Source organism: Salmo salar, chromosome 25 (genome assembly GCF_965601325.2).
Source record: "Salmo salar chromosome 25, fSalSal1, whole genome shotgun sequence".
Lineage (NCBI taxonomy): Eukaryota > Metazoa > Chordata > Actinopteri > Salmoniformes > Salmonidae > Salmo > Salmo salar.
Window position 1 is genome coordinate 27483865 of NC_138315.1, and position 24415 is coordinate 27508279.

The following is a 24415-nucleotide window of genomic DNA, read 5'->3' on the forward strand; positions in this document are numbered from 1 at the left end:
CAACCAACAGAGAAAAATCATAACCAATAATAATAATAATAATAATACAATATCACAAAAATGCATAAATTATGTACCAATTGGATCTTTGGCTGCTACTGGTCTGCATGGTTTGCTTGGCTCTCCTAGTCCGACTTCATTTTCAGCTTTGACACGGAACTGATACTCGTGGTTGGGAATTAAGTTGCTGACTTTCATGCGTCTCTCAGAGATGGTACTCTTTGTGCATGGCACCCATTTGACAGCGCGCTTTTCTTTCCTTTCCAGGATATAACCAGTGATAGACTTTCCACCATCATTCTCTGGTGGGGCCCATACGACTGTCATCTCCTCTTTGCCGATCTTGGTGATCTCTGGTGATTCTGGTGGTCCAGGTCTGTTGAACTGAGTCCTAGCTGTGACAGGTTTGCTCTCCACTGCAGGACCTGTCCCCATCCTGTTTTCTGCTCTGATGCGGAAGATGTACTCATTTCCTTCTACTAGTCGGGTGACATTGCAATAGTTGGTGACAAGTGAAGCAGAGTATGTGGACCAGACCATTCTTCTTGTCTCACATTTCTCAATGATATAGCTATCAACTTCACATCCACCTTCATCTTCTGGGAGATCCCATGCAACTCTACATTTGTCTACTCCGATTCCAGACACCTTCACGTCTCTCACAGGCCCTGGGACATCCAAGACATTGACAACTGCGTATCCAGTGAAGGTTCCAGCAGAGTTTGTGGCGGTGACGACATATTTTCCGGTGTCTGTGCGTTTAGATTTGGTCATAAGAAATTTAGAATAATCTGTGCCCGTTTCAACACTAACTCTAGGGTTATCTCCTGTGGCCTTGTCCTTCACCCACTTCACCTCTGGTTGAGGCATTCCTCTGAGTCCAGCCTCAATTCTGATAGACTCTCCAGCTTTAACCACAAGGGCTCCAGCTAACTTTATATCAAGCACTGGTTTCTGGATCTCCTCTCTGACAAGAACATCACCAGTCTTCACCCAGTCACTTTCTCCACCTTCATTGCATGTCTGCACTCTGAACTGATAGGTTTGTTTTTCCACACACTTGTCAGCCATGAAGAATGTATTCGCAATCAGATCCTCATGTAATGGCACCCATTCTTCCGCTCCCAATTTGCTCTCCAAAGCGTAGCCAATGTTGGGGCTTCCACCGTCATAGTCTGGCCTCCTCCATTTCAAGAAGACGAAGTTCTTACCGACGTCAGTTACCCGGAAGTTCTCTGGCTCACCAGGCTTGTTAATGGGATCGATGGCAAGGGTTGGTTGTTTTGTCTCAACTGTGGGCCCAGGGCCGCATTTGTTCACAGCACAAACACGGAAGAGATACTCGTGGCCCTCCATGAGTTTGGCTTTAACCATGCGGTTAGTGCAGTCAGATGAGATCATTGACCAAAGCCTCACACTGGGTTCACGGCACTCAACAATGTAGTTTGTAATCTCAGAGCCCCCGTTGTCCACAGGGCTTTCCCAGGACACCATACAGGAGTCTCTGGTCACATAGGTGGCCTTCAGATTCTGACAGTGTCCAGGTCTATCCAACACATTCACAATTATCGTAGCTGTGGCTTCACCACTGTAGTTGTTAGCCTTCAAAACATACTTTCCATGGTCTGCTCTGGTTGCCTCTTTGATTCTCAGTTGAACAACAGGGAAGTTTTTAGTTAGTGTTGTGCGCTTGGCAGTTTCCAAAACGTCATCACCCTTTTTCCAGATAATCTCTGGGTCAGGTCTGGCTTTCACGTAACCGATGATGTTGATGTTATGTCCAACACGGACAGTCAAACGCTCACGGCTTGTAGCATCCATCTCTATCTCTGGAGGTATCATGATGTCTTTGGCAACCACCGATTCAGGGCATTCCCTAGGCTCTCCAACTCCAATCATATTTACAGCACTAACGCGGAACCTGTACTCTGAGTGTTCTTCAAGGCCTTTAACTCTGTAAGCACACTGCTTAATGTGACCATCCTTGTTGATGATCACCCATTCTCCGCCAGCTTTCTGCATTTCAATAATGTAGCCCATGATTGGACTGCCTCCATCTTTGTTGGGTTTAATCCAGACTAGGTCTGCATTTTCCTTACTGTAGTCCTTGATTCTGGGGTTAACTGGAGGTCCAGGAGCTGTGATTTGACGACAGGGTTTTGCTGGGTCTGATATGGCAGAAGGTCCACTGAAACCGGCAATGTTTTCAGCAAAAACTCTAAACTCATACTCATTTCCCTCAAAGAGACCAAGTACTCTGATTCTGAGATCCTTACAGGGTGTCGTGTTGACACGGATCCATTTTCCGCCCTTATGTCTACGCTCAACGATATATCCAGTGATTTGACTGCCTCCATCATATAATGGCATGGTCCACCCAACAGTGAGAGCATCTTCTGCAATGTCTGATGTGTTTGGTTTGCCTGGATGGCCAGGGGCTTCAAACGTGTGTTGGGCAACGGTTGGTGCACTTTCAAGAGGAGCGCCAATACCCATTTTGTTCTCTGCGCGAATACGCACAACATATTCAACGCCGCTCTGCAAACGAGAGATCTTAAGCTTTGTGGCTGTGCTACCAGAGCTCACACCTCCCCAGGTTTCTTTCTTAGCCTCTCTCTTCTCAACAACATAACCTGTTACAGGGCTTCCACCATCATCCTTTGGAGGACGCCAGTCAATAAGCATGTACTCAGGAGTAACTTCAAGGATATTGACTGGTCCAATGGGAGCTGCAGGCACATCAAGAACAGTTACATTCAAAGCCAGAGTCTTGGTTCCTGCAGGGTTGGACACTGTGAGGATATAGGTTCCACTGTCACTTCTCAAACAATCATTGATGCTGAGAACTGTTGAATAGTTGTCACTCTCAATCTTAACTGTGCCTTCGGGAACAATTTCTGCTCCGTCAATGGACCATTTAGCAGTAGGCGCAGGAATGCCTCTCATGATAGCAGGGAGTCTGATTGTGCTTCCACATTTCACGATGATCCCATCGATCAGCTTGGCATCAACTTCAACAATTGGAGCCACTGTGAAAATATAGGTTAATTTATATAATTTGTTTGATGATGGCAGTTATGTTGTCTACAAATCAATACATATAGGGGTGGTTTCCTGGACACAGATTAAGACTAATGGTTGACTAAGAATAACTTTCAATGGATAATCTTTATTGAACTTGCTTTTTAGCCTAGGACCAGGATTAATTTATGACAGAGAAACCAACCCATTAAGTAAATATATAGTAAACCTCACCAAGCTTCTCCTGGCAGAGAACGGGCACAGTGGTGTCTGGTCTACTCAGTCCGATAGCGTTCTCGGCTCTTACACGGAATCTGTAAGTCTTTCCTTCCTCGAGGCCAGTGATGTGGCTCTCAGGGATGCTGACTGTGTTCCATTCATCCCACTCTCTCTCTCCTTCCTCTTGGTACTCAACCAGGAAACCTGTGATGTCACTACCTCCGTTGCGGTCAGGCCAGTTCCACACAAGCCAGACCTCTGTCTTGTCCACATCTACATGGTGCAAGTCCTTTGGTGGACCAGGTGGAACTGAAAATAGACCATACATTAGATGAGATGAGATTAGATTACATACATGAAGTTAGTGATCAAGATACCAGGTACATTACAATACACCAGTAGGTCTTACTGTATTTGGGTTGATTGATACTCACACAGAGGATTAATGGCTTTGACAGCTTTGGTTGTTTCAGTGTATTCACTTCTGCCAAACTGATTCTCAGCAGCAACGCGGAACAAATACGATGTTCCTTCCATCAAGTGCTTGGCCATCATGCTGCGTTTCTTAGACGAAGAGCAGACTGGCACCCACTGTGCAGATGCCACATCTTTCTTCTCCACAACAAAGTTAGTAATACGTGCTCCTCCATTGTCCTCAGGGTCTTTCCAGGAGAGATAGGCTGAATCGCTTCTCACCTCTGAAACCCTCAGGTGCTGGATTGGACCAGGTTTGTCTAATAGAGTAAAGAATAACATAATTATAGCAACTCAGCATGCTAAGCACTATACATCTGTCTTCATTCATTTCTGTCAGAAATTATGACTGAGAAATTCCTTACCAAGGACGAGGACTGTGCATGTGGCAGTCCTTGATCCAGATGAGTTTTCTATGTTCAGAGTGTAGTCGCCACAGTCAGAACGGGCACAGTAGCGCATCTCCAATTTAGATCCTAGTGGATTGACCTCAATTTCGGCTCTTGTGGGGACGTCTTTATCGTTCTTCTTCCATGTGACTTTGGGGAATGGAATTCCCTTGATTCCAGCAACCAGATTGATATGGGTTCCGGCCATGGCTTTCAACTCACGAGGCATACCCAGTTCAACATCCAACTCAGGAGGTTCTTTTGGGGTTAGAAAAACAATAGGTGTTATAATTAATTTGTTTATTTCAATGATAATGAATTACCCAAATTATGAACACAAATGTAATATAATTTTACCAAATCTGTCTTCTGCCTTCACTGGATCTGTGGTGTATGCGGGTTCAGATTCACCAGCGAAGTTCACAGCAGTAACTCTGAATTTGTAATATTCTCCCTCTTCCAGGTTAATGACCTTGAACTTGGTTTCTTGGCAGGAATCAGGAGTCTGATTCACTTTTTGCCAATCATCTCCAGCTTTACTGAACTCAACAAGATAGCCAAAGATCTTTCCCCTGCCACAGTCCTTTGGTGGCTGCCAAGATAGTGAGACAGACTCCTTTGTCCAATCCACAGCTTCTGGCAGCACGGGGGGGCTTGGAAGCACTGAGGGAAGAAACAGTTGATTAAATTAGATCACATTTTTAAAAGCTGTCAAATCTTGTAAAGAATGAATTAACTTTGCCCAAAGTCACTTACCAATTGGATCTTTGGCGAAGATGGGCTTTGATGGAGGGCTGGGGTCACCCAGACCCACAACATTCTCAGCCATGACACGGAACTCATATTCGCAGCCCTCGAGGAGGTCTGGAACAAAGTACTCTACTTTGGGGAAGATGCGGTCTTTTCCGGATGCGCGAGTCCATCTGTTAGCCATGGTCTCCTTCCTCTCAATGACGTAGCCAGTGATGGGCTTGCCACCATCCGCAGGTGGTTCCCAAGTGAGGAGGGCTTGATCCTTATAGATCTCCTTCACAATGGGCTGTTTGGGTGCATCTGGCACCTCTGTAATAGGAGAACGAATTGATCTGATCAGTTGTAGCAAAATGCATTCATGACAAAAGATAGTATGGTTTCATCTTAAATTGCACCTAATTCCTTACACAGTGCACTACTTTTGACCAGAGCCCTATGTGTGCACCATATAGGGAATAGGCTGGCATTATGGATGTAACTTATATTTTCCCAGTATGTATCTTACTGAAGACATCCTTAGCCTTGATCTCGGCAGACAGCAGTGGGTTGCTGACACCGTGGATGTTCACAGCACAGATTCTGATGATGTACTCTCTGCCCTCAATCAGCTTAGGTACTTTGCATGTTGTCCTGGTGCAAGCTGTTGTCACTGGCATCCAGAGGTCTCTGTTTGTGTCTCTCTTCTCAATGGTGTAGTTGGAGATGGCACATCCACCATCGTCCAGAGGAGGGTTCCAGGAAATCACCATGTAGTTCCTGTAGACCTCATTGAAGACCACTGGGCCCTCTGGAGGCTGGGGGCGATCTGAGGGAAAATAATAGCATTTAATAATTAATAATCTATTAGATATGGATCAGTCAAAAATCAAACATATTTTGATTATAAGGGTTAATGAAGAGTGACATTAGGTCTGTCAACTAAGAACAAAGAACACCCTCACCAACTTACCAACAACAGTGAGACTGCAGATTCCTTTACGCAAGCCGACAATGTTCTCCACAACCACCTGGTATCTGCCGCTGTGTTCGCGTTTAGCCTTGGGCATAGCCAAGCACAGTGTTTTACTAGTGTTGGTCATTATGACCTCCTCATCTGCTTTCAGCTCTTCCTCGTTCTTTGTCCATGTTATTGTAGGTGCTGGCTTTCCAGTAAAGCGGCCCTGGAGGGTGCACACGTCTCCCACACGCACAACCAGTCTGTCACGGAAGTCCAAGTCGATCGTTGGGGGCTCTGAGGATGGAAGAACAAAGAAGTGATGTTTTTAAATATTTTTTATTTTTTATATATAAATCAACATTCCCCAAGATATTTAGAATGACTATCTTATTCAACACTTACCAAGTTCTTCTTTGACTTTGATTGGCTTGGTGCAGAAAGAGTGCTTGCCCTGACCAATCACGTTGACAGCACTGACACGGAATTCATAGGTGGAATTCTCTTTGAGACCTCCCTTTGTGAACTTCCTATCCATTAGCGTGTCATCAGTATCGATCTTAGTGAAGTTATCCTTTCCGATCAGACGAGTTTCAAGCACATAACTTGTAACCTCAGAACCCCCATCATACTTAGGTGGTCTCCAGGTCAAACTGATGGAGTCTTTGGTGATTGCTGTGACCTCTAGATCCTCAGGACGCTCAGGAACAGCTAGCATGGAAAAAGGACACAAACATCAGGCCCAATGGAATAATATAAATAATAGCTGGATATGCTTATGTTTTGTAACAGCAATAAGAAAGCTGCAGTTCTGGTATTGATATAGGCAGGAACTCACAAATAGGATCTTTGATGAGAACTGGTCGTTCTGATTCAATAAATGGACCCATTCCGATGATATTCTCAGCTGCGATTCTAAAGAAATATCCCTTTCCGTCAATGAGACCCTGGACCACAGCATTGTGCCTGGTGACCGTGTAAGAGACTGCTGTCCAGCCCATGCGGTCAGACTCTCTCTTCTCAATTATGTAGTTGGTGATGGCAGAGCCACCATCGTCTTCAGGGGAGCACCAGGTTAACTTGCAGGAGTCCGTGGTGAGGTTCACACCAGAGAAGGGCTGACCAACTGGGCCGGGAACATCTAAGAACCACATGTGAAGCAAGTTTTCAATACCATTCAACTCCTGTGCCTGATCTAGGATCAGGCCCCCCTCCCTCTTATTCATTATGACCTAAAAGGCCAAACTCATCCTAGATCAGCACTCCTACTCCGAGTCGCTTGATACATACTGCCCCTGATATCACCTGAGATATACTCAACATTACCAATGAGAAGAATAAGTACAGTTTCTTCTTACCCAACACCTCCACAATGACAGCCTTCTTCCTTTCCCCTCCTTCATTCTTTGCAATAAGGGTGTATATACCCTGGTGATGGCGTCTGCAGTTTTTGATAACCAGAGCAGAGCTGATTGACGTGATTTCAACCTTAGCCTCTGCTGGTAGAGGCTGGTCATCTCTGTTCCATGTGATCTCTGGTGCAGGCTTGCCTGACACGTAGGCCAGGAGGCGGATGGTACCACCGGCATGGACTACAATCTTTTCCTTCAATGTGGCATCCAAGTCCACTTCAGGGGCAACTAAAACAACAAGTGTGTGTTAGTTTACGATAGCAAACACTCTATCTGCATCCCAATTGGCACCCTATTCCCTATGTAGTGCACGATATAGGGAATAGGGTGCCATTTGGGACGAAGCCTCTATCAAATGGAGAAATTGAGAAATTGAAAATAATACTGTATATCATAGTTGTCTTGTCTCTTACTTGTTCTGTCCTTGCATTCAATCACTTCGGCCACTTGACCGGGCTCACCGACGCCAGCAGCATTCACTGCCCTCACTCTGAACTTGTACCTTCCCAGCTCTTTCAGTCCAGACACAACAAACTTAGTGCCTCTAATCTCCTTGTCTTTAGCCTGAAGAAGGGAAAACCAAAGTATTACAAAAAATCAGATACTCTTAATTTTATGTTATTTAAATTAATTTACCAGGTTGTCCCATTAAGATCAAAAGTGTTTGAGAAAGAATACTTTTGAGAAATGATTTGAGTAAATGTAATTACCTTTTCCCATCCGTCTTTTATCACTACTACCTTTTCTTCTTCTTCTGATTCTGATATTTCATTTCCATCTTCGTCGAATATGATTTTCTTAACCTTTTTCGCTTTTACTACTACTTTGTCTGCTTCCGCTGCCTTCTGTTTTTCAATTTCTGCTTCTTTTTCCTCGTTTATGTATTCAACAAAGTAACCAGTGACCTTAGATCCACCATCAATCAAAGGTGGGATCCACTCCAGATCCACTGTTGACTTGGTCCAGTCTGTTACTTTGGGGGTTGGGGGACCGGGGACAGCTACACACAAACAAGATGACATTTACAATGTCAGAAGGCCAAACAAATAGAAACAACATAGCTATGTAATAAATAGAAAACTGAAAAAGAACCCTCCCCATGTAAGAAAAACTGTATTTATACATCTCAAATGTCACCATATTCCCTATATAGTACACTACTTTTGACCAGGGCCCTATAGTGCACTAAATAGGCCGGAAATAGGGTGCCATTTGGGACACACAGTATATATGTTAACTTACTAATAGGGTCTCTTGAAAGAACAGGATCCGATGGGACACTAGGAAGTCCCATGCCAGCTGCGTTGATTGCGGTCACACGGAACTGGTAGATTGCTCCCTCCTGCAGACCAGTGATCTCATACTCCTGACCCAGGGGCATGACCCTGATGGGGGTGCGGTTCACTTTGGTCCAGCGCTTAGCCGTGGTCTCTTTACGCTCTAGCCAGTAACCACTAACTGGAGATCCACCATCGTATTTTGGCTCATCCCAGACGATCACCATAGACTCAAGAGTCACGTCTTCCACTATGGGCTTCTCAACTTGGCCAGGGACAGCTGTTGAGAGGAACAATTAAAAAAATGGTTAGAAGAAATATACTGCTCAAAAAAATAAAGGGAACACTTAAACAACACATCCTAGATCTGAATGAAAGAAATAATCTTATGAAATACTTTTTTCTTTACATAGTTGAATGTGCTGACAACAAAATCACACAAAAATAATCAATGGAAATCCAATTTATCAACCCATGGAGGTCTGGATTTGGAGTCACACTCAAAATTAAAGTGGAAAACCACACTACAGGCTGATCCAACTTTGATGTAATGTCCTTAAAACAAGTCAAAATGAGGCTCAGTAGTGTGTGTGGCCTCCACGTGCCTGTATGACCTCCCTACAACGCCTGGGCATGCTCCTGATGAGGTGGCGGATGGTCTCCTGAGGGATCTCCTCCCAGACCTGGACTAAAGCATCCGCCAACTCCTGGACAGTCTGTGGTGCAACGTGACGTTGGTGGATGGAGCGAGGCATGATGTCCCAGATGTGCTCAATTGGATTCAGGTCTGGGGAACGGGCGGGCCAGTCCATAGCATCAATGCCTTGCTCTTGCAGGAACTGCTGACACACTCCAGCCACATGAGGTCTAGCATTGTCTTGCATTAGGAGGAACCCAGGGCCAACCGCACCAGCATATGGTCTCACAAGGGGTCTGAGGATCTCATCTCGGTACCTAATGGCAGTCAGGCTACCTCTGGCGAGCACATGGAGGGCTGTGCGGCCCCCCAAAGAAATGCCACCCCACACCATGACTGACCCACCGCCAAACCGGTCATGCTGGAGGATGTTGCAGGCAGCAGAACGTTCTCCACGGCATCTCCAGACTCTGTCACGTCTGTCACATGCTCAGTGTCAACCTGCTTTCATCTGTGAAGAGCACAGGGCGCCAGTGGCGAATTTGCCAATCTTGGTGTTCTCTGGCAAATGCCAAACGTCCTGCACGGTGTTGGGCTGTAAGCACAACCCCCACCTGTGGACGTCGGGCCCTCATACCACCCTCATGGAGTCTGTTTCTGACCGTTTGAGCAGACACATGCACATTTGTGGCCTGCTGGAGGTCATTTTGCAGGGCTCTGGCAGTGCTTCTCCTGCTCCTCCTTGCACAAAGGCGGAGGTAGCGGTCCTGCTGCTGGGTTGTTGCCCTCCTACGGCCTCCTCCACGTCTCCTGATGTACTGGCCTGTCTCCTGGTAGCGCCTCCATGCTCTGGACACTACGCTGACAGACACAGCAAAGCTTCTTGCCATAGCTCGCATTGATGTGCCATCCTGGATGAGCTGCACTACCTGAGCCACTTGTGTGGGTTGTAGACTCCGTCTCATGCTTCCACTAGAGTGAAAGCACCGCCAGCATTGAAAAGTGACCAAAACATCAGCCAGGAAGCATAGGAACTGAGAAGTGGTCTGTGGTCCCTGCCTGCTGAACCACTCCTTTATTGGGGGTGTCTTGCTAATTGCCTATAATTTCCACCTGTTGTCTATTCCATTTGCACAACAGCATGTGAAATGTATTGTCAATCAGTGTTGCTTCCTAAGTGGACAGTTTGATTTCACAGAAGTGTGATTGACTTGGAGTTACATTGTGTTGTTTAAGTGTTCCCTTTATTTTTTTGAGCAGTGTATATCCACAGTGACATTGACTTAGAAAGTGCTGATAATACAATAGTACATTCAACTTACTGAACAGATTCCTTGCTTTCTCAGGTTCGCTGTACAGCGGCGGTCCAACTCCATATTTGTTCTGAGCCATGACACGGAACTCATACTCATGGCCCTCAGTCAGCCTCTGAACTGTATACAGGCCTTCTTTGGGGTCGTCGGAAACGTGCACCCATGACTTTCTGTTTTCCTCACGTTTCTCAACGACGTAGTTTGTAACCTTGGAGCCACCGTCATCTCTAGGTGGTTTCCATGCGAGTGTTATCCTCTCGGCAAACACCTCTTTGAATTCGATTGGCCCGACAGGTACGCCAGGTCGTCCTAAGTTGAGGAAGAAAAGGAGCCAATGGTGTCATATTACCACACAATCAAGCAGACTAAACAAACAGAAAGAAATGAAGAAATTCAGAGAGAGATTCCTCACCTAGGACAGTGAGTTTGATTAACTTAGATGCTTTGCCCAGACTATTGCTAGCAGTGATAGTGTACAGGGAGCTGTCGTCTCTCTTGGACTGCTGGATCAGCAGCGTACATTTGTTATCAACGACCAGCTTGTTGACATGCTGATCATATTGCACTACAGCCTTGTCTTCAGGCTTGGCAATGGGAGCCTTCTGCCATACGAGGGAGGGGAATGGACAGCCATGGACCCTAGCCACAATATGGACATCTAGTCCCTCTTCACCTTCCATCTGTTCCTTCAGTTCAATGGTAGGAGCACCTAAACAATGGATGATTGAGTCAGTACAAATCAATCAAAGTTTTTTTCTTCTCTCATTTAGAAACATTTACAATAGCATACATGTGCTGTCCCCCTGAAGAACGCACTTTCTTGGTGTTTTGTTGGTGTTTTATGCCCATTCAATCTGAGCATATTTTATGCTTTCTTTATTTAACTTTCATACTTTTTCTTAACTGTGCTTTTCACTCACATGTCTGGTCCTTAATAATGATTGGTCCAGCGGTAGCAGATGGTCTGCTTGGGCCGGCCTCGTTCACAGCCTTGACGCGGAACTCATACTCTCCTCCATTTTTAAGATCTTCAATGATGAAGATGGTTTCCTCAACGTTTCGCTTGTTACACTGCTTCCACGTCTCTTTCTCCGGGCCGCTGGTGTCCCAGCTCAGGCGCTCAATGATGTAGTGCGTCACAGGAGAACCACCGTTGTTCTTAGGTGGCACCCATGTCAGGGTCACTGTATCCTTGGTTACCAGATTGATCTTGACATGGGTTGGGGGATCAGGTATGTCTGATAATGGGAATAAAGAATGGGAACTTATTAGTAAGGTGTACACTTTGTAACCTACATTTCACAAAATGTTATGTGTACATATCCACATAAAAAAATACTATAGTAGACAACTTTAGTATTCACTGTAGTGTTTTTGTAGACTTTCGTGTAGTATTCACTGTAGGGGTTTTGCAGACTAAAGTCTGTAAAAACACTACTGTGAATACTGTACTATTTACTGTAGTATACTGCAGTATTTACAGTTAACTATAGTATAAATACTGTAGTAAAATAAAACTGTAGTATATACTATAGTAATTAATGTTGTGTTTTTGCGGACTGTAGTATACCATAGTATTTACTGTAGTGTTTTTGCGGACTGCAGTGTACCATAGTATTTATTGTAGTGTTTTTGCAGACATTTCTGTAGTATTTACTATAGTGTTTTTGTTTTATTATCTTCGTCATAGAAGTAGAGGCTTTCTCCTTGAGGAAACCTAAAGAAAATACTAAAATAGCAAATTTTACATAACCTATAGGTAGGGAGGACTGGGGTCTTCTGCTCTTTTCTATAACCTACAGAAAAGGCAGATTAAATACTGTAGTATTTACTATAGTTAAAAAGGTGTAGTGTTTTTGCAGACTGTAATGTTATTGCAGACATTACTGTAGTATTTACTACAGTGTTTTTTTTGTGGATATTCTGTAGTATTTACTATAGTATTGTTGGATTCTAGCTTGAAATATACTTATACATGTTACCATACTATAGCTTATTGATTAGTTTACATGTATAATGAATGTATATGTTGGGGTCAATGGAGGGTGGATAAGAACTAGGTGTATGGAAAGTTGCTGAGTGAGGAAGGGGAAGTGCAGAAAGTGGTATTGTTAAATCTAATGGCTCCTAAGGAGGGAGGAAAAGGGCAACAGTATGGTTTCAGTCACTGATAAGGTAGGACAGTCGTGGATTCGGGAGGAGCGAGGAATTCGTCCCGATGTCAGGTCGATTGAAGTGAGAAGGAACAGTCCTATTCTACACACATATATTTCCACACCCATGAAGGTTCTAGCAGGAGGTGGGGCCATGACTACATCAGTGAGAGGGACCAATTATGTTCCTGACTAGCAACAGAGATGTATTGGCTATCTAGATGTGCAAGGAGTTGACTCTTCCTAGTAGGAGGGTATAAATATATCTGCTTGTGTAAATATGTCTTTGTCTTTGCAGCTGTTTGACACATTGGGGGAATAAACTTGGTTTGAGATTTTCCTAGTCATCCGTTTGAGTTTTAACTCTGTTTGTTTAGAACCTACAGTATAATACAACATTCTATAGTAAGTACTACACATGATAGAGAGATACTACAGTGTTATACATTATACATTTTACTGCAGTTTACTATAGAATTCTATAGTAAGTGCTGTAGTATTCTATAGCAAACTGTAGTATTTGTTCATGTGGGTATTATCATTACTACTGTATATATAGTGGTTAGGATTTGGCGCTCTCACCGGCGCTGCCCGGGTTCGATTCCTGGTCAAGGAGATGACCATTTTGGGGCGGAGGTAGCCTAGTGGTTAGAGCGTTGGGCCAATAACTGAAAGGTTGCTGGATTGAATCCCCGAGCTGACAAGGTAAAAATGTGTCATTCTGCCTCTGAACAAGGCAGTTAACCCACTGTTCCCTGGTAGCCTATCATTGTAAGTAAGAATTTGTTCTTAACTGGCTTGCCTAGTGTTAGAATAATTTGTATGTGTTAGAATAATGACTAAATTGTTCCACTCTGAAATTGTAGGATAGGGGGAAATGTTTGAGAATCATGGAAAGATAAAATCAGGATGTGGGTAGATTTGGTAGTATGGTAGTACTTGGATGTTATATTCTTTAGTAGGGATGTAAACAGAGTAAAGTTGTATAGTAGGTAATAGGAAATCATTAGGGGGTTTCAACGGGGGAGGTGAAAGCCTTGAAGAATGTGGCAAGTTTTTATGGTTCTTTGTGGTGAGTGGAAAAGTACTGGTTGTTGGAGAAGGGAGTGGTCTAAATATAAGAATGTGTTTGTATTATAAAAGGACTGAGTCTTGATTTTTGACTTGAGGACGTTCTCTGAATAAACTGTACAGACCTTTTGCAGAAAGCTGAGTCCTTGCCTAATTATTCTTAACCCAGTGTCTTACAAACCTTGGGGATTGGTCAAGGCTTATTGATTGTTAATTTTTATCATTGGGATTCGAAAATTCCCATAACACCTAGTTAAATTAAAAAAATATGCCATTTAGCAAATGCTTTTATTCCAAAGTGACTTACTTGAGTACTATTATGAGTACATATTTATTTGTTAGTAATTAATTTGTGACTTACAGATGGGGTCTCTTGCCCTAGCAGGCTCAGTGGTCTCAGTGAAAGGTCCCATTCCCAGACGGTTCTCTGCCCGCACACGGAATACATACTCCTGTCCCTCCAGCAGTCCCTCCACAATGTAGGCCTGGCTGAAACAGCACTGGTTTACTATGGTCCAAGCCTTTCCTGTCACATTCTTCTTCTCAATGAAGTAACTCTTGATCCTCTCGCCACCATCATTAGCAGGCAGTTTCCAGATCAGCCTCATGGTAGCTCTGGTGATGTCAGTCACTTTGAGCTCTCTAGGAGCACCAGGCACATCTGTAAACAGATGTCAAACATACGTTAATATGTCTTCTATGAGAAGTCTATGAGAAGAAGTTGGGTTTCTCATAAATGTTTTATGTCCTAAAAAACAATATACTTCTTGATATGAGCCTCCTTTTTGTATTTTTCCTGGCTTTGCAGGTATCCATCCTTTCCATCATTAATTGCTTTTATACTGCACTTACCGAGAACATTGACTCTGACGTTGACATGTTTCTGTCCAGCCTTATTCTTGGCTGTGATGGTGTATCTTCCAGAGTGGGTCCTCAAGCACACAGGTACAGTGATGTTTGAGGTAGTATCAGTAGATTCAATCTAAACAAAGGAAATGAAGTCATTAGTCCTGGTGAGAAAGATCAAATCAGGACATTTATACATCTTGGTCAGACAATGTGATTATTTTACTACTTATAACAAGGGTTATGTGTTACGTCCTTTCACCTTGATGCATGGTAGCTGTACAATGCCTTATAACAAGGGTTATGTGTTACGTCCTTTCACCTTGATGCATGGTAGCTGTACAATGCCTTATAACAAGGGTTATGTGTTACGTCCTTTCACCTTGATGCATGGTAGCTGTACAATGCCTTATAACAAGGGTTATGTGTTACGTCCTTTCACCTTGATGCATGGTAGCTGTACAATGCCTTATAACAAGGGTTATGTGTTACGTCCTTTCACCTTGATGCATGGTAGCTGTACAATGCCTTATAACAAGGGTTATGTGTTACGTCCTTTCACCCTGATGCATGGTAGCTGTATCTGGACAGTTTTATCTCAATCTCTTCATTCAAAGACTAAATCATGGACACTCTTTTCTCTATTCCACATCAAGTAACTGATGCAAGCAGTAAAAATAGATTTAAAAAACAGATAAAAATACACCTTTTGGAACAGCGGGGACTGTGAAGAGACACAAACACCGGCTACAGACACGTGCATACACACACACGATAACATGGATTTAGTGTTGTAGATATGTGGTAGTAGAGTAGGGGCCTGAGGGCACACACTTAATGTGTTGTAAAATCTGTTGTGAATGTATTGTAATGTTGATTTTTTTTTTTATAACTGCCTTAATTTTGCTGGACCCCAGGAAGAGTAGCTGCTGCCTCCATAATAAATACAATGCCTTACCTCTGAATCAACTGGAAGGACATGAAGGCGATTCTTCTTGTGGGTCTTTGCTGGACCAGTGTATTCCCAGGTCACCTTAGGAACGGGACGCCCTTTGATGGTGGCAGGGATTCTAAAGGCATGACCAGCTCGGACGCAGAGCAAATCTTCCACAATGCAATCAATAAGGATCTTCGGCCCCACTGTGACATAAAAAGGCACCATCAAAACAAAGAACAACAATAAACTTGTGACTACTGGTTAAAGGAATACTTCACTCAAAAACTATATTTTAGTATTTTCTCCATCAATCCACTGTTAAAACAATTCCCAATTCTGTTTGTATGCGTTTTGCATCATATGATGCGTCAGGGTTTTTGCGGGGCAGCAGCGTAGCCTAGTGGTTGGAGCGTTGGACTAGTAACAGAAAGGTTGCAAGATTGAATCCCCGAGCTGACAAGGTAAAAATCTGTCATTCTGCCCCTGAACAAGGCAGTTAACCCACTGTTCCTAGACTGTCATTGAAAATAAGAATTTGTTCTTAACTGACTTGCCTAGTTAAATAAAGGTAAGAGAGAAAAAAAGGATTTTGCTCTACTGAAAGTGCTTTATCTTGAAAACTTGACTGCTAACATGCATAAAAACATACCTTTTCAAATTAAAATGGATAAATAAGTAGCTCTAATTACCATGTACGTCCTCAATTAGTACTTCAGTCTTGGGACTCGGGTCAGACTCGCCGATGTCATTGACAGCTGTGACTCTGAACTTGTAGTGTTTCAGCTCTTTGAGACTTGGGACAGTGAGCTCTGTGGTCTCATGCAGAGTATCTAGATCTGTGATCCTGTTCCAGAAAGAGCTGCCTTCATCCTGGATCTCAACGATGTAACCCTTGATGGGGCTTCCCCCGTCTTTCTCAGGTGGAGACCATGTGAGGGTGACACTGTGCTTGGTTTTGTCTGCGACCTCTGGTGGTGCTGGCATCCCAGGTTTCACTGTGGGGCACAGAGGGAAAACATCAAGGTCACCATCTCTGGTCATTGCAAGGTATTCCTGGGTCTCTCAATAGGGCACATACTTACATATTCTTCAATACAATTTCCAAAGCAGCTAAATGAATACTAATTTTATTTTTATTTATATAAATATACATATTATAACCTGTAGTAAAGGGGAAAATGATACTTACTAAGAGGGTCTACTGCGTTTGCAGGATCGGAAGGTCCACTGGGGGGTCCAATACCGGCAATATTGACAGCCATGACACGGAACTCATATGCGGACCCCTCAATCATACGAACAACCAGGAACTCCCAGCCCTTAGGGCCGCGCTTGGTCACTGGGGCTTTATTCACCCGGGCCCAATAAGATGAACCTTTCTCCCTCTTCTCCAGCCAGTAGCCAGAGATAGTGGATCCACCGTTGTCTCGTGGAGGGTCCCATGTCACAAGCATGGAGGACCTGGTGTGCTCTGCGATCTTTGGTTTCTCTGGAGGACCAGGGAGTCCGTACAGATCCTTGATGACGGTGGCCTCTGTTTCGCAGGCGTCACTCTGTCCATACTTGTTCTCTGCTCTCACTCTGAACTGGTACTGGCTACCGGTTCCCAGATTCCAAACCTTTGAGAAGACATTTGGGAACATTGAGTAAATGATTAAACGATTCAATTAAGTCCACTATAAGCATTCATGCTACTGTCACAACGTATTACAATCTTTGTTGTTTCTTTTGATATATAGAGAGACATAGCATATTATATGCCTCATTATTAAGGCCCATACATTAGAGTTCTTCACAAGCACCAAAAAGTTGAAAATAGACTGGTGCATTCCACCCCGTACCCTACCTGAATACATTTTTTTTTTCAAGCTATAGACCTGGTCCGAACTAACCCAAGGACAACCAGACCCATCCCCGTATAGACCCTGTTGGGTCCGGTCAGATCCAAGTGAGGGAAGCAGCAGAAAATAATTGTTTTAGCTACGTTATCAACCAGAGCTGTTAATGCGCGAGGAAAAGAGAAACAGAGCTGGTTTCAGGTATTCGGGAACAGGTGGACCAGTGAAGACCTCTACCATACATGCTTATGACCTGCTATGAAGCATTATACCAGCGGGTTTTAACTAAAGTGTTACCAAACATAATATATTCAATATGTTTTATACTGACCCCGAGTCGTTTCTCAATGATGCTGTTGGTGATCACCGTCCATACAGGAATGGCTCTAGGCTCAGGCTTAGGCTTAGGCTCCTCATCCTCAGAATCCTCATATTCATCTTCAGGTTCCACCTCAGGAAGAATGTCCAGCTTCTCAACAATGTAGTTAGTGAGCTCACTTCCTCCGTCGTCCTCTGGGGCGTCCCAGGTCAGCTTGCAGGACTCAGCCTTGATGTTACCAATATTCACATTCCTTGGTGGCAGAGGACGGTCTGTAAACAAGAGAGAGGATAATATTGTTACCCTCATAATGACAACGCAACAATTCAATGACAAAAAGGTCAGACTACAGTAGACAGACTAAAATATCTTATTTTTGCTAATTTGTATGGATATTTTCTTGCAGAAAAGTGAGCTAATGGCTTTGACTTTACTGATTCATACTCACAGTGTCCAGAAATGAAGAAAAGCAAACAACATACATAATATCAGACCACTTACCTAACACATTAACCTTGATGGTGTGACTAGCTGACCCAAGACGGTTGGAGGCAGTCACTGTAAAGATGCCTTTGTCCAATCTGGCTGCTGCAGGGATACTAAGCTTGGTGTTGGACTGGATTCTGTTGATCTCCTTGGTGTCCATCAACAGAGTCTCAGTGGGCTCTGCAATAATGACTTCATCCTTCAACCATTCAACCTTGGGCATTGGAAGACCAGTCACCTCAGCAGGGATTTCAATAGGCTCTCCCTTCTTGACGGTGATGGCATCTCCCTTGAAGGTCTTTAACATCCTCACAGTAGGAGGAACTGAAATAGAAGGAGCAACTCAGTGACAAGTTTATTCAATTCAATTCAGTCCAATTCAATTCAGTCCAATTAAAATCAATCAAGTCCAATTCAATTCAACATGTTTACTATTGTAGCATATAGGACAAATACCAAGACCATAGAACTCGGAGGACTAACCTTCATCATCTTGAATAACAATGGTGAGTGGAATTCCAGGTTCACTTGGTCCAATCAAATTGACAGCCTTGACACGGAACTCATACATAAACAGCTCCTCAAGGTTCTCGACGGTCATGAAGAGGTCCTTGCACATCTCTGTGTTACAAGGCTCAAATGCTGGGGCATCGTGCTTCTTCTTCTCAACAAAGTAGCCCAAGATTGGACTGCCTCCATCGTTGCGGGGAGGTCTCCAGGCAAGGCTGATGGAAGTCTTTGTCCTCTCAGTGTAGTGGAACCTCTCAGGTGAAGTTGGTGGAGCTTCAATTAAAATATAGAGTGATTAACCTCTATTAATGATCTGACCTGCACAGAAAAACATTTGCATGAATCAACAAATTGTAGACATTACCTTTAGGATCCACTGCAGCAATAGGGCCCAGATCAACAGGAGGGCCACAGCCAAACTTGTTCTTCGCCACAACCCGGAAGATGTACTCCTGTCCTTCAACAATACCCACAATCTCACACTTAGATGAGGGAGTCTCGATGGGCTGTCTCCACGTGTGCATCTTGGGATCTCTTCTCTCAATGATGAAGCCGGTCAGATCACTGCCACCGTCGTCATCAGGATCGGACCAGTTCAGAATCATCAGTTTCCTGGTTACCACCACAGGTTTCAGGTCCAGCACAGGCCCGGGAACATCTGACAGAGGACAGGTCAAAGTGTTAAATCCAAGTACAATATGTGAGTAAGTAAGTAGGTAGCCTTGTCCGAGCAAGAATGGCCCATAGGTTAGGAGCCTATCTCCTGTATCTGCCGCGTGAGGCAGCTTGAAGTACACCCCCTGGAAAGGGTACTAGTCTATCGCAGGCCAACAACATTTAAGGCAACATTATTACTCTTTCGATAATCCACAATAGATGTTTTAATAGATGTTCTATTCACTATTAACAAACAAACTATTCATTAACCCTAATCCTAGCTTTACATCATCAAAGTACAACCAAATGTGAAATATGCCCAAAATGGCATACTGTGATATCATAGCTAATAGAGAATTCATCAAAACACTTACCCATGACATCAACCCTTGTCCATGTAGACTTGATTCCGCTGCTATTCCTTGCACTGATCTGGTATTTGCCAGGATCCTTTCTCGTGGCGGCCTTGATACTGAGAGTGCTTTCCTTTCCAACATTTTCAATCTGGACGTGGTCTTTGTCAGGTGGACCGTCATCTTTGGTCCATTTGATGTCTGGAGGAGGTTTACCAGTGACCAGGGCAGGCAGAATCAGTGGCTCCCCAGCTCTGATCATTACGCCGTTCCTCACAGTGAGATCCAACTCTACCACTGGAGCCTCTATAGACACAATCAACATTCATTGACGTTAGCTATGTTTTAATAATAATAATACACGGGACTTATATAGTGCTTTCAAAGACCCAAAGTCACTTGAATATCCATGAAGGCTAATGAAGGGAGAATGACAATAGTGGAAGGAACAGTGGTATTTGATACTATTCCATTCATTTCGTTCCAGCGATTACAATGAGCCTGTCCTCCGATTCAATGTGACACCAATGGAGGCCACTGTTGTTAATGTATTAAGCATACGTTTGTTGTCATTGTTTTGAATAAGCTTTCTGATCATTGGTTACTGTACCTTTAGGATCTCTGACAAAGACTGATTCAGTCAAGCCAGGAGTTCCTTCACCAGCTCCATTGACTGCGATCACACGGACCAGGTACTTGGCTCCTTCTCTGACTCCATACACAGTGAAGGCCCGGGTCTTCCAGGGTCTCTCTGTGGAGCGGGACCAGTCATTGGTGCCTGCTAGGGTCTTGTCAACATGGTATCCCAGGATCTCTCCACCTCCATTGGAGGCAGGAGGATCCCATTCCACATCAATGGAAGACTCAGTGGTGTCAAGGATTCTTGGGAATGGTGGTCCAGGTGGCACTATGGGACAAACACATCAACAATAACATATTGTATTTGATCATTGTTCGACAATGAAACTTAATCACAATGAATCATTGTGTTGTATTATATTGTATTGATTTTGTGCATTTTGTATGCTTAAACTCACAAAATGAATTTCCATGCAAATGGACAATAAAAGGTATCATATCATAATCTTGTTGACTTACAGATTGGATCCTGGCATGTCATGGGATCAGAGGGGACGCTGAACTTCCCAGGCCCAGCTTGATTCTCAGCAGCCACCCTGAAGATATATGTCAGACCCTCCAGTAGGCCTTCCACATTCAATTCTGTATCCTCCAAAATTACCCGGTTGACTCTGGTCCAATGGGTGCTGTTGATCTCACGACGCTCCACCCAGTAACCAAGGATGGGGCTGCCCATGTCGTTTGGAACCTCCCAGGTAACCAGCATGGAGTTGGCTGTGATGCCGTCAATCTCAGGCTTCTCTGGAGCCTCTGGTGGGTCTAGAATAAGAAGTGAACATCACAGTTGTAAGAACAAAGTACAATCACGACTAACCCAGACGTGCAAAACTGGTTGAACCGACATCATCATTTCAACCTGATTTGGAATGTTATAGACATGATTAAACTCGTAAAAATAAATTATTTACCAAATGGATCCTTGGCAATAATTGGCTTAGAGATACATGGGGGTCCAGGACCAAACTTGTTCTCAGCAGTGACACGGAAGATGTACTCCTTCTTCTCTATCAGTTTGGTCACGGGGTATCTACATCCTCTGAGCGTTGAGGTTACGGTGATCCATCCGATCTCCACCTTGGAGTTGTCCTTCCTTTCCAAGGTGTAGTTCAGGATCTCACTGCCACCATCATCCATGGGAGGATCCCACTTGCAGATGACAGAGTTCTTCCTGATCTCCTCAAACCTGAAGTTGATTGCAGGACCAGGTACATCTGTAAAAAGTAAAATAAGAGGTTTTATATTACGTTTTCAAAATATGGTTGAAAAATAACTATGAGCGTCAACAACACCAGTAAATTAATTTAAAAAATATATTAATTAAATATTATATCTCACCTAGCACATTGACTTCACAAGTTGCAGAGGCAATACCATGGTCGTTCTCAACCTTGATGGTGTACACGCCATGGTCACCCCTGATGGTGTCCCTGACAATGCAAGAGGATTCTCCCCTCTTCTTGTCATGGATGGTGAGACGTTCCTGGAGGGTTGGGTAGTCAGGGAGTTCCTCCTCAGGCTCTTCATGGGCAGGCTCTGCAGCTGGGGCCTCTGCAGCTGGAGCCTCAACCTCTCCCTCCTTGACTTGCTTATTTTCTCCTTCCTTCACTTCCTTCTTTTCCTCCTTCTTCACCTCCTTCTTCTTAACAATTGGTTTCTCTGGTCTCTTCTTCATGGCTTCAGGTCTGATGACCACGTCGTTCCTATACCATGTGATTTGAGGGTATGGGGATCCAGAGATGTTGGCGTCCAGTCTGATCTCAGCACCTCTCTTAATGCTCATACCGGACTGCAGGCTTCCACTGAGGAACACCTTAGGTGTTTCTGAAAAGAAAACAACCACATTTAGAAATGACAAATGACCTGTCTGAAAAATCGTATAAATTGTTTTGAATTGTGACGTTTGAATAAGATGTATCCTTCCTTACCAACAGCATCAGTAGCCTTCACCATTGGTGTGCTGCGTGATGGGTCGCTGACTCCGGCAGCATTCTCAGCTCGTACACGGAACTGGTATTGTTTTCCTTCCCTGAGATTCCTCACTGTGTAGGACAGCACAGGCACAAGGAAGTCGTTGCATCTTGTGAAGTTCTCATCACCCTTCATCATCATCTCCAGAACGTAGCCCATAATCTTGCAGCCCCCATCATACATAGGTGGTTTCCATGTGAGGGTGATAGTCTTAGAAGTAGGGTTGTGAGTCTCAACATCTAATGGAGGGTCAGGGCGCTCTGAAATATTGAACAAGGAACACTTAATAAATCCAATACAACTCTTTAGAAATGTAGTCTTTCTTGGAAAATAAAATCATCAACTTTGAATTGTGAGCAAAGTTTGCACCTGTTTTTCATTTAAGGTGTTTCTTGGACACAAAATACATATTTCACTCACGCTTCTGATCCTCTGCGATCACGGGGTTGCGGAGCTCAATGTACTCCCCACCACCAATCTTGTTGACAGCTTTGACCCGGAAGTAGTACTCTCCATTGGGGATCAGATCCTTGACGGGCCAGCTGACTTTGTTCTCTCCAGACATCATGTTGACATAGGTCCTCCGGCCTGCCTCTCTGCGCTGTAGTACATAGTGGAGAACAGGGCTGCCACCATCATAGTTGGGAGGATCCCAGGAAACCTTGCAAGAGCTCTTGGTGATTTCACTGGCAACAATGTCTTTGCAGGGACCGGGCAGGCCTGTCAAAACAAACATGGATATGAAGATTTGATCTTGACAGTTGTAGTATGCTGGTGCTAGTAAATCATATTTCTAATATTTTCAACCAAATAGAGTATTTATGTCAAATGTAATGATTACACTATTAGGGACACCATGGAATATGGAAGTAATAATATTATTTTATTTTGACACAAACGTACCAACAACTTTAACATTGATTGTTCCGCTGCTAGTTCCCAAGGAGTTCTCCAGTGTGACCTTGTACTGGCCGGCGTCTGCATGGAGGCAGCTCTCGATCTCCAGGTGGCAGGAGAGGTACTCCTGGCTGAAGGTCATTCTCTCATCGTCCTTCAGCTCCTTTCCGTCTTTGTGCCAGGTGATCTTGGGTTTGGGCACTGCTCTGAATGGGATGGGGAGATGCCACTTCTCTCCCTCAACAATCACAATGTCCTTAGTCTGGAACTCAAGGATTGGGATGCCTTCAGGAGGGAAAAATATAGTATAATCAGATATTAGTATATAATATATCTCTGGAAACGGAAATATACATTATGGAAGGTTTACTTACAGTCAGAGTCCTTGGCATAGACCTTCTCAGAGATATCCGATGGCTCACTAACTCCAACAGAGTTTATGGCACGGACTCTCAGGACGTATTGTTTCTCTGGGATGATGCCCTCCTCTGTTTTGTATTTGAGCTCCTTGATTGGGCGAGAGTTGATTCTCATCCACTTCTCAGTACCAGCCTCACAGAGCTCGATATGGTAGCCAGTTACAGGGCTGCCGCCAGTTCTCTCTGGTGGTCTCCAAGCAATACACAAATGCTCTCTGCTGGCTTCAGTGATGTGGAGCTCAATTGGAGGAGAGGGTACACCTATAAAATACAATACAAAGACAAGAATTATAACATTGCAGGTGGGTTTCTTCATTGGTAAATAGACTATCAATTATAAATTACTCATGCAAGTCAAACAAATTTAGCCATAAAACACAGTGTTTTTACTTTAAAAACGGATAAAAACCCACCTGTTGGATCTTCAATAGCAATGATTTCTGTTGGTTCACTAGGGTGTCCAACACCGGCCTCATTCTCAGCACGAACCAGGAACTGAACCTCGGTTCCTTCAATGACGTCTGTCACTCTGTACTTGCAGTCAGCACCTGAGGTCTTACCACACTTCACCCAGCGGGTGCCCAGTTTCTCCTTCTTTTCAATTGAGTATCTAATAGAATAAAATATTCCCAAATGTTATAAACATGCTTATACGACAAAAGTACACTCGATGACACTCCTATAACACTAGAGTTGACCAAAGTTTACCTCAGAACTGGTTTGCCACCATCATTCTTGGGGGCGTCCCATTGCAAGTCAACATGTCTCTTTGACACTCCATGGACAGAGAGATTATATGGTGGTCCAGGGGTAGCTGAAAATAGGAAACAGTACTTAGAAATGGACTTAGCAACCTTTGCATGTTGCAAGTGAACACCAGTTACATACAGTAA

The 24415-nt window shown here is 43.9% G+C and overlaps 1 protein-coding gene across 21 annotated transcripts in view; it reads right to left on the reverse strand.

Moving 5' to 3' along the window:
- ttn.2 (titin, tandem duplicate 2) overlaps nt 1-24415 on the reverse strand; it is a 181492-nt gene that overhangs the window by 57115 nt on the left and 99962 nt on the right. For all 21 annotated transcript variants that reach the window (XM_082969061.1, XM_082969075.1, XM_082969074.1 and 18 more), the window contains 37 exons: nt 24231-24336; nt 23936-24132; nt 23478-23783; nt 23110-23388; nt 22627-22926; nt 22164-22466; nt 21574-22059; nt 21147-21449; nt 20698-20997; nt 20210-20506; nt 19621-19905; nt 18954-19247; nt 18563-18862; nt 18095-18403; nt 17606-17865; nt 16626-17055; nt 16126-16431; nt 15458-15639; nt 14506-14635; nt 14015-14314; nt 11350-11667; nt 10842-11138; nt 10439-10738; nt 8445-8759; nt 7913-8202; nt 7616-7766; nt 7149-7430; nt 6629-6931; nt 6196-6501; nt 5806-6087; nt 5362-5661; nt 4860-5165; nt 4461-4766; nt 4080-4361; nt 3675-3974; nt 3256-3549; nt 78-3029 (listed from right to left, as the gene is read on the reverse strand). In XM_082969061.1, coding sequence (XP_082825187.1) covers nt 78-3029; nt 3256-3549; nt 3675-3974; nt 4080-4361; nt 4461-4766; nt 4860-5165; nt 5362-5661; nt 5806-6087; nt 6196-6501; nt 6629-6931; nt 7149-7430; nt 7616-7766; nt 7913-8202; nt 8445-8759; nt 10439-10738; nt 10842-11138; nt 11350-11667; nt 14015-14314; nt 14506-14635; nt 15458-15639; nt 16126-16431; nt 16626-17055; nt 17606-17865; nt 18095-18403; nt 18563-18862; nt 18954-19247; nt 19621-19905; nt 20210-20506; nt 20698-20997; nt 21147-21449; nt 21574-22059; nt 22164-22466; nt 22627-22926; nt 23110-23388; nt 23478-23783; nt 23936-24132; nt 24231-24336 — 13257 coding nt within the window. The remainder of the gene's footprint in view (nt 1-77; nt 3030-3255; nt 3550-3674; nt 3975-4079; nt 4362-4460; nt 4767-4859; nt 5166-5361; nt 5662-5805; nt 6088-6195; nt 6502-6628; nt 6932-7148; nt 7431-7615; nt 7767-7912; nt 8203-8444; nt 8760-10438; nt 10739-10841; nt 11139-11349; nt 11668-14014; nt 14315-14505; nt 14636-15457; nt 15640-16125; nt 16432-16625; nt 17056-17605; nt 17866-18094; nt 18404-18562; nt 18863-18953; nt 19248-19620; nt 19906-20209; nt 20507-20697; nt 20998-21146; nt 21450-21573; nt 22060-22163; nt 22467-22626; nt 22927-23109; nt 23389-23477; nt 23784-23935; nt 24133-24230; nt 24337-24415) is intronic.